Source organism: Athalia rosae, chromosome 2 (assembly GCF_917208135.1).
Source record: "Athalia rosae chromosome 2, iyAthRosa1.1, whole genome shotgun sequence".
Lineage (NCBI taxonomy): Eukaryota > Metazoa > Arthropoda > Insecta > Hymenoptera > Athaliidae > Athalia > Athalia rosae.
Window position 1 is genome coordinate 8,409,209 of NC_064027.1, and position 12,178 is coordinate 8,421,386.

The window sequence follows — 12,178 nt, forward strand, 5'->3', positions numbered from 1 at the left end:
AAAAATATCGTATCTTGTGCATGCTCATTATGAATATCAGATAAAAAATACTTTCACCATCAATTCATGAAGATATGTTTATTCATAAGTATTTGCAAAAATCAAAGTTCAGGAAGTATAGAAAAAAATACTAGCTGTGGTATTTATTTACAAGCGATGTTTCGTAAAATATTTTGAGCATTCAAAGTATGGGAAATATTGTCTCAAGTCACAAAACCATATAGTTCTACACTTGAATGAAAAATTTAGTCCCTTCAAACCAGAGTATGTTCAATCATTGGAGCACATGATTGATTTCTGAATAAATTAATACTTTGAGTATTGGACATATATCTTACTGTACCCAGTAAACTTAATGTTCCTAATAGCTAGAAAAAAAATGTAGGAATCTTATCACCAGCACGGCTTATTCGCGATTCTATCATTCATACAGCAAAAACGCAAAATACAGGTACACTCACACTAATACATATCTAATTATAACTACGTAAGTAGTAGTTCTAAATTCATTGAATATATCATATTTAACATTCCAGGCAAAATTAGTGATAGACAAAACACATATATGGCACAAGATTCAGAAAAATTCTGAACAACTCAGGATCATATAGGTACATGTTGAAAACCCATGGATTTTTGTACAAAATGCATATAAAAATCATGAAGACTTATTCGAATTGATTCCATTTGATGAATGGTAACAATTTTGGACGAATACTCGAAAAGTAACGGCTTTTAACTTGATAAATGAGTCTTTAATATCATAATCAGTATGGGGGTTTTACTACCACAACCATTTTGTATTTTTATTATTATGCAATGAAATCATATTTGCTGTAAGCTGAGAGACCTGCATTATACTTCATCCAATAGGATCTATCGTATTCAGAATTATTTCCCAGTGTTACAAACTTTAATAACAATTAAAATGAGGTGACATATGAAATGCATGTGTGACTAATCCATAGAAACAATACACTGAGAATGCTTTTAAAACGGAATGTATTGAATAATTACCAATTGTCCAAAAATTCAAAGCCAGTCTTTGGTATGCCATCATCTTGGAGTTGAGATGATTGAAAACTGCTATAAGAGCTAGGTGTTTCTAGGAGTGCAGTTGACTCATCTATTTCATTAGTCTTTGACTTTGCAGAAGAAGTTAAGTTAATATTCATTTGGTTCTTATCCATATTTTGGGGTGTTATTTGACAGGACTTGATCAATAGACTTTTTTGTGATACTAAACATTCAGTATCGTCACTGTCTAGACTATTTTGGATTTTCAACAGCGATGTTTTGCCAATAAGTTTAGAAAAAATACTTTCAGAGTTATCTTTGTCTACTCGACTGTTGAGTAGAATATCTCGTTCATTAGCAATGTAAGATTTTTCGGTAAACCCGTCAGTTTGATGACAAATGATTTGATTAACAGTTCTCTCATTTGTAAGATTGTAATTATCATTACGCATAATATCGTCTTTTTGCACTTTCAATGGACTTGTAAAGTGAGGGGAATCACCGATGTGATTAGTTAAAGGTTTGCATTTTGTCTCGTCGCATGAATCAAATATGTTTAAATTCATTTGAGATTGTGTCATTAGAGAAAACGGTGCAGAATGTTCATCCCGCCAGCGTAATGTCTGGGAACCAAAAACAAGCCAACAAATTTATCTTAAAGGGCAGTTCGATCTCAGAATACTGATGACGATCTTGACTGACACCATGATACCCCAAATAACATTGAATGTATAACTCACCGATCCAGTATCATCGACCATATATTTCATTCCAGTTTGGATGCGTAACTTCGGATAACTATCAGGTCCATCCCTATTACGTTCAGATTTTTTTACTGTATATTTTAGTGCTACTTCAGGCTGAATTATTGTTTCGTCAATAGCTTGATTTCGCTCAGCCAGGCTCAAAGTACTCCATAATCCCTCATAAGCGTCTTTAGTAGCAGCAACATCTTCACCGATACGTTGTGCCAAAGGGTTGATGTTGTAGAAATATTCTTCAGCAAGCGAGGCTAACGTCTTCGCGCTCATTATACTGAAAAATGGTCACATCTATATAGCACTTCAAAATCATTGAAATCATTTTCAAATCTCATCCAAATCCGAAATTCATAATACCGCAAATGATTATTAGATGAAAATAATACCTTCTTACTGAGAAAATAGCGACAATCAATTTTTTTGAGCCTCTGTAACTATTAATTCTTCTTTTTTGTCGGTGGCTAAGTATGTGGCATTGTTCAGCACACGCTACATCATGCAAACTCGCGTAACCATGCAAACAATTCCACTGCTCGAGTTATCGAGTATACTGTATTTAACCTATGAAACAACTAGTGGCGTCTGACAGAAGCCGCAAATTGAGACATCGCGCACCTATACATACACCCTACGCTACCTACGACCAACGCTACGTTACATCTAAAAACTCATAAAAACCTCAGTTCCAGAGGTACGCAAAAGCACTAACCACTGAACACATTTCAGTAGCACTAGCAGCCAAATTTCTCTGCTACTGTTTCCTACCCGCATGTGGTTAATCCCAGCTAATCCTATTGGTTAAGAGTTAGAAAGACATCGGCGTGACGATATGCATGGCGCATGTTCTACGCTCATCCTACCTCTAAGAGTAGCAGAAGCAGGCGGGAGCTTAAATTCAGCATATTCATCTTCACATTCCACACGATTCTTATAAAACGTTACGTTGACTGAAGAATAATAAAGTAGTAAGATTTAACGAGGTTTCATATTATAGATATACTTATTATCTTTTTATATTTATGGTTGACTGATATGTTCTACTTATATACGTCATACATTTATAATGCTTACGTACGCTCTTACAATTACCTAGTATCAATTTCAATATACATCGATTAGATTTTGCCTTACTCAAATACGTACCAAATTTTTCGATACATTATTTATAATACACATTTTCGGTGATGAACTAATTTAAAATATTTTGGTTATGAACTTCTTTGTCTAGGCATGTGCCATATTCGTGTCTCTCTTCTTTTTTCCTCCTGGAATAGATGCATCAGTATTATGAAGCCTCACTGGTACGTGAGGTTTGGTTCATGTACCTCAGGACTGTAGAAATTCATCCAGATCAGCAGAATCAGTATCATCCAATTCCACCTCATCTAGTGACTGCACTGGGTGAAAGTTTGGTAACTCTACAAATATGAAATAAACGTGATTACTCTTTCACCTTGAAATGTGCCAGACTTGCACATTTACAAGGTACTGACTAGGGACAGATCCGGTAGCTTTATACTCCTGCATCTCTTGTTTAAAGGCTTCTCCAAAAGTTTCTTGTCTTTCTTTCAATGTTTTTTGCTGCTTCAATTCATGCAGCAAAACTCGATTCGAATGATCAGTAGCCAACTTTGCTGGAAGCCAAAGATAATGTGGTCAAAAGCAAGATATTGCACAAAGCCATTGAAATATTACCTCTAACAGACTCCAGCTCAAACAGCTTTTTTTCTTTGTAAAGTGCCAACTGGAGTCGATGATCCAATTGGCTACTCTGTAGCTCAAGTGTCTCGTTTAGATCCTCCAAATCGAAAATAGCCCCTTCAACTTCTTCAAATAACTCTTGCAATGAACCTGAACCAGTCAGTTTTAAGATGATTTGAAATGTTTACAAGTACAAACTACTCCTTGAACATTTGGTTGTCAAGTTGGACAGTTAATACACCATCAGTTTACGCACCTATCTGATCCATTAGATTTTGAATATCATTATTTATTTTTGGCACCGATGCCAACGTATTGTTTAGACGTATAACGCTATTCCATTCTTGTTCTAGCCTTTCGTGGATTGATGCAACCAAAGAATCAATCACTTGGGCATTGCCAGCATTTTGTTCAGTAAGATCATGTAATTCATTCCACTCTACTTGATAATGGAATAAAAGATCCGCTCCTGCATCGTAATTTACATTCCTTATATTGACCGGCTTCTTGGATTTGGTATTCTCACTTGTTGTCAAGCCTCTGATGCTAAACAAAAAGACACCCAAGTAATATGTGATTCAAGGAGCATGATTTCGAATGTTTATGTGGTTAGCCATATGGATGGCTCTGTTTTGTGGGATTCAGTTTGTGTATCAAGATAAGTAATTGACTAATGTATAATCGATACTCACAATCAGTGAGAGGCAGATAAATTATTTGACATATGTAATTTTAAATACCTAGCAGAAATCCCATCTTGGACAGTTTGAAATTTATTTCGTAATGATCCAAACATTTCACGCAATTGTCTTCACTGTGCTTTCGAACACGATCGTTTGTCATATGTTGAATGACTTGAAAATAATTACGGTGTTTATTGTTTATACATGTCAAACGAACTGTCAGGAAACTGATTTACCTTGGTAGGTTATCTCATAACAGTATTACAATTACCAATGCCAGAGTTATCAAGCGCCCCGAGGTTCGAGAAATGAAACGCCAATCAAGCGGCAGAGTCCCTGCTGCGAGACTTGAAGTCGAAGTGCGATTTGACGTAATCGACAATCCTTCGCAAAGTTCAAATTTTGAATGTTCTGCTTGGCGCGAAATATTATTATGATCCTGACGTTTGCACAACATACAGGGAATCTCTAGAAACAGCAAGTTCCGTTGTGAATACGATGAATATGTGCGACAAATTTGAAAAAAAACTCACACCCACCCACGTCCCGTGAAATTTGACACCATATCCATAGGTGTGAGCAATTCAGAAGGGAAGAGGAGCTCAAGGTTAGATTTTGTCAAATTTTTCCATTCTCTGACATTATATCTGTAGAACGATTCACATTTCGAACTATTTAATTCTATATTTTGGTCGAACACTATACTAACATTCACAATTCTAATGTACATTATAGCATGAACATTCTGCTATGTATCAGCACGCGAATCTAGGATTCGATAGATTTATGATGTTTTCCCACTGCGACTCCCGAACAGATTGCCCCTGTATTCATTACAATTATCAAAGTTTTAGACACATTAGTCGGAATATTGATTTTTTATTCATTCGCAGCAACTTAATTTGTACGATACCTATACCTACTAACAATTGAAATCATGAATTAATCAATGCAGATACACATTGCGTAATCATGTATCTGTGGAGTCGAATAGTTCTGGTATAATACTAGTCGATGTCCAGTTTTTTGAAGCTTCCTTCGACCCCAAAAAGATCAGCAGCGTTCTTCGCTTTGCCGGGTCGTAAAGCTTCGTTGACCTTGCGCGATTCCTGTTCCTGGAACCAAGCGCGGTGATTCTCAAGAATCTTCACTTGAGCGGCCCATAGATCTTTCAACGTGCCAGCTTCACCGCCTGCTTCGTTTGGCAAGATCTCAAGCGGGATTTTCTGATTCAAACTATCCTTGTTGCTGTGCAGAACGAGCTGTAAAATGGTAGGTGTATGGTCAATTTCCGTTTGTATTATGTGTTATGTGTATGCCATCGCAACAAAATGCAAGAAATTTAGTCATAGGTACCACATCCATGAGTTCCTTTTTCATGAAAGGCTTTATCATGTTCAGAATAACATCCATAAACGGAACCGTGTTCATGAAATGCAAGCCCTTTACTCGGACCGGAAGAGCTTCTTGAAGATAGTAAAAGTACTTTTTTATCGTCATAGGACTCAGGCGGGCCATATGACCGAATACGACACCATCCATGTCAACGAGAATAATCTGCCCCGGGCAGGTGCCTTCACTCCAAAGGAGCAATTCTGTGATCATGCCCAAGAGCTTGACAGCCTCAGAAAACACGTAGTGGGAAGGCTCGCTGTCCGTGACTTTTGCGTATATTACGGTGTACCCCTCTGGCGTTTTTCCGGGCAGCGGAAACTGGCATCTGTTACGAAAAATGCTCAATGAATCATTGTATAAGGGTTATTTGCATTTTCATGAGATTTAAATCAAAAGGCTGGAATAATTTCAGATTTAGTTAAATATGAACTTTTAGAGTTCAACATGTACTCACACAACTTTCATGATTGCTCGAACGTCCTTGGAGCCTAATGGGTCGACATTTGAGAAAAATTCTGGAACGTGAGTGTGTACGGTAAAGAATGTGTCGATGGTCGTTTTCGTTGGCTCCATGCGGTAATAGTTGCTGTGGAGGAACAATACCAATTCGGAATCTGACAAAGGTGGTAGATGCGGCTGTTTCTTGAGCCATTCTCGGAGCAATGCTAAATCGGCTTCCTTAAGTTCCGGATTTCTTTTCATCTCTTCTTCAACGGTGACCATCTTCACCAAAGCCATGATGGAATCCTGAAATTCGTCATTCTGTTAGGACAATCTCGCTTACGTATATTTTCTTGGTATTTTGAATTCTCGTTCTACGAATTAGTTTGAAATTGTTGAATAATTATAACGGTGGAATAAACGAAGAGAAAAAAAAAAAAAAACACAAATCTAGATAAAGCTTAGGAATAAAAGTGTCTAATTATCTATTGGATGGGTTCGTCATCCTCTGGATTCTAGCATGCATTCGCTATGTGGTCCAGAAAATAATATGTCGTCAGTAAAATACAAACCGATTATAATAATAGATCAATTTCAAAATTTTAACTTCAACATTTTACGTACAATCACCACATTAAAAATTCTTCTTTTGGCTATTGCGATTTTGAAACAAAAAATTGTAGTCTTGATATTATCGTGCCATAAGTAAAATTAAATGATGTAATTCATGTACTCACAAAAGAGCGCAGGATTTAAAATATTAAACAGTTAACACTGCGTAGGTATAGTACCACTAAAACTTGAAAGTAGAATATATTGTAAAGATTTTTATGGCGTAGCGAATTAATTATTCTGGTGCGATAGCGTCGAAAGAGACTTTTTTGCATCAACCATTCTTCAAGAGGTTTTGCAAAAGACTGCCACCTTATCCCGTTGAGAAGTATAATAACTTCAAGCTTAAACACTCGCGTGTGAATTTAAAAGTAGGGATATTATGATGGCTACTTGTATTGTAAATTGCTACCTGCCAAATTATATCTGATTAAGATCCTGCCAATTGGTGTGTTCTGCAGATTCTCTGCAGTTCTCTATATATTAGAATTCTACCTTGACGGTTAAAACGTATAAACGAAGTTATATAACTTTTCTTTTGAATGAATATATGAAAATTGAATAACTCATATTTTCACAAAATATACTGTGGAGACGATTTCATTCAAACCTTATTTAATTTGATCGACAATCTGCAATAGCCAAGTGATTTCCTACTTGCGAGGGCGCGAACATTCCCCACCTTGCGTATCTTCAACGTTGTATTTTACGTACGAATAGGGTCTGCATGTTTAGTGTATGCTATTCATCTTCACCTTGAACCTCCTCGCCCGCTGAACTTTATATTGAACACGTGCAAAGCGACATCCAATTTCCGTGTCATTTATTATACAGACGAGGAACTTGACGAGGTCTGTATGGAAAAAAGAGAGCTCCAAAAATTGATATGATAAATCGAAGCAACGCGTCAGTTGAGATTATAAAATTCTCAATGTAAAATGGTTAAGGGATTATAAGATAATACCTAATTATATGCGCATGAGGACGTTCGATTATTACTGAGGAATCAGTTGTTGCTTCGTCGTTATCGTTAATAATAAAGAGGTATGATGGGATCGTGACAAAAAAGATGAAAGAAAATGAATGTTTGTTGATTGCGTGACGGCAGGTGTTCATGACATTTTCGTTCCATAATAGCGTATAAAATATTGTGTAAGTGTACTTTGATCTGTAGATTTAGGACTGAATTGCAATATTGCAAATCGTTTGTTTGCGTACTGCACGGATCGTGTGCTGCGGTTGCAGAAAGATGCAACGCATTGTTATAAGTGCAGGCTATCTAAACGTCGGCAACTTATGGAATGCGTATAGGTATGATGTAAGTATTATCGTGAGTCTCTGAGGGTCGTGACGATGCAAGTGAACCTCTGCATGGTGCCTTTTTTAAAATTTGAATAACCGCAGACAATACTTGTCTTGCACTACAGCAATATCATAGGCAATATAGTCACCCCACATTTTACATCGGAGAACTCTCATACGGATCGTAGTGTCATAGATATCCAAATATTTATGGTAATATATGGCATTATGAATATTTTTTACTCATTTGGATTGAAATTACAAGTATTGAATTAAACAAAGTTCCAAATGGTGTTCAGCCGATTTCACTGATACTTGAATTTATGATTTTCCTTAGTACCCTGCAGTAGCACCTGGTGCAATTATTATCGCAAAAGTGATGTTTGATCGGCATTTAAAATGCACTTAATAATAACAAAGTTAGGTAAATCAAGTAGGAACGTTTTGTTGCGTGATACAAAAATATATCAACTCTTTATTCTCTTAATTATAGTACATTACGATAATTACTTGTTTGTGACAGTTTAGGTACTTCTTGCATCGTATTCCTATATGATGCATTATACGTTATAAAACATCAAGTATAATTAATGTTATACACATGCCGTCCTCGAGGGCGTATAAGATTGTATATTTTTCCTATTCAGAATTATGAAAGTCTCATGCTATGGTGCGTTCGTAGCGTTTGAGGGTCAGTCGCAAAGAGAATATTTTTTCAAGTGACCCAATTTTGAATTTCCGACTAAAGATGATGGACCATTTGGTGAGTACCGTTCGAGAATAATCCTCTAAGGGTGCAGAAAAGTGGCCAAATGTCGAGCACCGGTCTATTTTTTTGTGCTTTTTTAATCAATCATTCATAACAGGTAGCTTGGTGTGAGAGGCGTGAGGGGTATGATTTCAAATTTTATAATTCATTTTATACATTTTGAACCCCTAAAAACGCTGTGAATATGAAATTCTAGTAATTTTTTGTTGCAGGATCTCTGCTCTCTGCCAGACTGCTGCCCTCCCATCTAGCAGGATTGGTTACAAGTTCTTTTGAAAAGTCTTCAGTGTTCGACCGAGCTTTCAACGCTTTCAACGGACTTGATTGCACGTCGCAATCAATGAACCGAGGAGAATTTAAAAATCATTACTAAAGTTTTACCGATAGCCTAAGGTTTTTAGTTACAATTTTCGAGCCTTGAAATCACTGGTACTCAATGAATTCCGCTATTGTTAATCTCGAGCAAAGCGTAAGTTAACCTCCGAATGTTACCATAAATTACCGGGATCATTGACTGAAGGATATTCTTCAGTCAACGCCGGGATTAAACAATTTGTTCGATAACTAAAATATCTTCAGGTGCGAGAGGCTAATGGAAAATTGGATATGATCACATGGCAAATTGAGACGTTTGAGAAAGAATGTCAAGACCCGGACAACGAGGTATTAGACACACACTATATTCTCACGTTGCATGAAAGGTAAAAGTATCAAACAATAAAAATCATGTGAACGAGTGAACGTTATAATTTCGTTGTTTAGATTTTCTGATTTCCAAATCAGAAGGAATATTTAGTAAACATGAACTCTGGGGGTTCTGCAATATGGCACATGTATAATTTTTTAGGTCATCAAGGGTAGTGACCCTTTTTGAGTATTAGATAAACTATTAAAATTATACATATTCTCACAACAACGTGCGTTCATATTTCGATGGATTTTACTTAGGTATCTGTGCTCAGACTCTTGCGTTCAGTGACTCAGGTAAAGGAGGAATATCAAACGTTACGCCGTGACATCCTAGAAGTCCAACAGCTTCAAAAGCAGCTGGCCGATTCGTTGAAAATGCAGCTTTCTCAGGTCCAAGGTCATTTTAATATTTTACGTGATAAAATATTAGGTCAAAAGCCAACCCCACAGCTAAAGTAAAACTGGAAGTAGCTGCTGATAAAATTGAATCCTACAAGTCACTTGATTTTTCATTCTAAAGATCATTATGATTGTATTTTAAAACAATATTCAATTCCATAACTAGCCTCAAAATTATATGAGGAAATGAAAGGCTACAAAATATCAGAAGATCGTCCTTACCTGTTACCATCATAGATACTTCTATGTCTTGCTGGTTGATTTTTGTACGCTTCGGATCAAGTGGAATCCCTTTCATATTTGACAAATAATACATTTAATATGTACTTTTTATTTGTGGTGTTGGGGCCAATCACAGTGGATAATTTTTTTGAACTTGATAAAATACAACCAGTGAGATTTAAAAGAACATCTTAAAGTTGGTATATTTTCACGACATTTCGATCGAAAATAGATCCTATATACTTACAAAAAATATGTAGCATCAAACTTCTGATAATTATTAACTGGGTTTCCCAAAATTTTCGCCCAATGGTGAGCATCTTTGTGTCTTAAAACATTCCAAATGGAATATGCAATACTGTGCTGTGGCTAGTTATTCCATTATCATCGGCAAACATGGAAAAATTTCGCCGGTTTGTTTATTATGTTCGGTAGTCCATGTCCATTTTTATGATTGGTTCATTCAATTTTAACACAAGCTCCAGGCAGTAATTTCATTGCAATAACTCCTCTTATCAGACCTTGTTACATTATAGGTACTGAATGGGTAAAGTGAATCCGAGTTGTTGTTTCTGTATGATTATAAGCATTCTTCGGGTATGTCACATTGTTGAAATGCCTGATTATTGTTTTAAATCCATTCATTTATTGTTAGCTTTATGCCAATGCTACACAAAATTACTTCCAATCGATTTCTATATTACATTTTTAGCCACCCATACAGTATTTTAACTTAAATATATGGATCTGAGCACCCTGTTCCAAATAGCTATGGTGTCTGCTGTGGATCTATTTATAATGATAACCAAACCTAGTCTCTCAACTAAACGATCAAAACAAGTTAAATTGAATTGCACATCAAATAATCTCACTAACAAATTTAATTGTGCCAATTTAGGAAATCTAATAAAAGTTACAAACTTTCATTTTGAGCAGAGATAAAATATAAAATTGATATTGCCTTAAAACATCGGTACGCATTTGAAAGGCTGTGTGTACTATGTTCTACAATTACCTACTACTTATATACCGAATACCAATTATCTATTACTGTAGTAAGAATAACGTTATTTATTTTCAAGTATATTAATCTAATTATATACATGTATTACTGTATTAACATACTAGATGTAGCAAATCTATGATATAGCTAACGGTCTTCCCATGGGAGTAGTGATAGTTTACAAGAGTGAAATTAATGGGCACCATATAATGAAATTTCTGGCTACTAGAATCAATCCTTAATCCTTAGTTTTACCACTCACTCAAGCTCTTTCTTTTCCACGTAGCTAATTTGTGTTCTCATACCTAATTTATATTTTTTCTATAATTCGGTATTACTTGAGTATACAGTTTTCGATGATTATTAATTTTGATAGTTTTTTGACATTCATTTTCGGTTTAAAAAATACGTTTTTCACCCAGCCTACCAAGCATCGAGAAAATACTAATTATAAGTAAAGAATGGTCTGCAACACATTCAAAATGTGCCAAACTTTTGGTCAATTAGAATAATGTATCGTGTCTACATTAAGTAGATTTGAAAAATCTGCATTAGTCTAGTCTACATATCACATGGTAGCCTTTGGTGTTTAAACATCCTATCTGATAACTATAGAAATGAGGATATTGATTGCCCATCTTTATTGTGCAATATTCGTAGTTGATGACATCTTAGGAAATGTATCTTCTTGCGAATAAATCTGTTACAGTTTATCTGCGCACAACACATTATTTCATTCTTCTTTTCATGATACGTATCTAAAATAATGTATTTTATTTCATCTAGTTATGTCTAATGAAATATACTACTGAAAAAAATAAAAGGGCCACCCCAAGAAGGTCCAGCCATCTCGTAGTAACCCTTCGATTTTGATAGGTAGTATAGTTCAAGGATTGTTGAATCACCCAATTGTAATAACGACACTAAATTACAGTATTGTAATTGTGATTGCTCAACATTTCAATATACGTTTAATATTCGTGGAACCACACAGAATCTGTATCTTTATAGATATTTACGATATTATTAAAAAATATGCTGTTATCTATGTGCTGAATTAATTTATCATACCTCCTATGTATGTTGAAAGTCCATTATTCCTAAAAGTACAATTCTTTCCAATTTCGCGGGACATTTCGTATCAACAGTGAAATGTCAGAAAAACGACGCGCGCATTGTCGCG

At 35.6% G+C, this 12,178-nt stretch overlaps 4 protein-coding genes across 9 annotated transcripts; 1 reads left to right on the plus strand and 3 right to left on the minus strand.

Moving 5' to 3' along the window:
* Positions 1–63: 63 nt before the first annotated feature.
* Positions 64–2,582, minus strand: LOC105684892. 2 transcript variants are annotated; one of them, XM_020851191.2, is made up of 3 exons: positions 2,173–2,582; positions 1,758–2,052; positions 64–1,640 (listed from the first exon to the last, which is right to left on the minus strand). In XM_020851191.2, the coding sequence occupies exons 2-3, from the start codon at positions 2,046–2,048 to the stop codon at positions 1,014–1,016; spliced, it is 918 nt and encodes a 305-aa protein (XP_020706850.2). In that variant the 5' UTR covers positions 2,049–2,052; positions 2,173–2,582; the 3' UTR covers positions 64–1,013. The 2 variants fall into 2 exon arrangements, with proteins under 2 accessions (XP_020706850.2, XP_012254021.2); XM_012398598.3 differs by having other exon boundaries at positions 2,165–2,578.
* A 177-nt stretch (positions 2,583–2,759) lies between these two features.
* LOC105683239 (dysbindin-A) lies at positions 2,760–4,467 on the minus strand. The gene is made up of 5 exons (XM_012395701.3): positions 4,220–4,467; positions 3,736–4,025; positions 3,474–3,629; positions 3,272–3,412; positions 2,760–3,196 (listed from the first exon to the last, which is right to left on the minus strand). Exons 1-5 carry the CDS (start codon positions 4,273–4,275, stop codon positions 3,105–3,107), a joined length of 735 nt encoding a protein of 244 aa, XP_012251124.1. The 5' UTR covers positions 4,276–4,467; the 3' UTR covers positions 2,760–3,104.
* A 554-nt stretch (positions 4,468–5,021) lies between these two features.
* Positions 5,022–6,935, minus strand: LOC105683100 (alpha-tocopherol transfer protein-like). Its single transcript, XM_012395452.3, has 4 exons — positions 6,736–6,935; positions 6,012–6,304; positions 5,519–5,882; positions 5,022–5,424 (listed from the first exon to the last, which is right to left on the minus strand). The coding sequence occupies exons 2-4, from the start codon at positions 6,293–6,295 to the stop codon at positions 5,170–5,172; spliced, it is 903 nt and encodes a 300-aa protein (XP_012250875.1). The 5' UTR covers positions 6,296–6,304; positions 6,736–6,935; the 3' UTR covers positions 5,022–5,169.
* A 1,087-nt stretch (positions 6,936–8,022) lies between these two features.
* LOC105683045 lies at positions 8,023–12,043 on the plus strand. Of its 5 annotated transcripts, none has more exons than XM_020850959.2 (4): positions 8,023–8,125; positions 8,894–9,150; positions 9,261–9,344; positions 9,630–12,043. In XM_020850959.2, exons 2-4 carry the CDS (start codon positions 9,118–9,120, stop codon positions 9,828–9,830), a joined length of 318 nt encoding a protein of 105 aa, XP_020706618.1. In that variant the 5' UTR covers positions 8,023–8,125; positions 8,894–9,117; the 3' UTR covers positions 9,831–12,043. The 5 variants fall into 5 exon arrangements, with proteins under 5 accessions (XP_020706618.1, XP_012250765.1, XP_020706621.1 ...); XM_012395342.3 differs by lacking the exon at positions 8,023–8,125 and adding an exon at positions 8,233–8,804; XM_020850962.2 differs by lacking the exon at positions 8,023–8,125 and adding an exon at positions 8,233–8,749.
* The last annotated feature ends 135 nt before the right edge of the window (positions 12,044–12,178 follow it).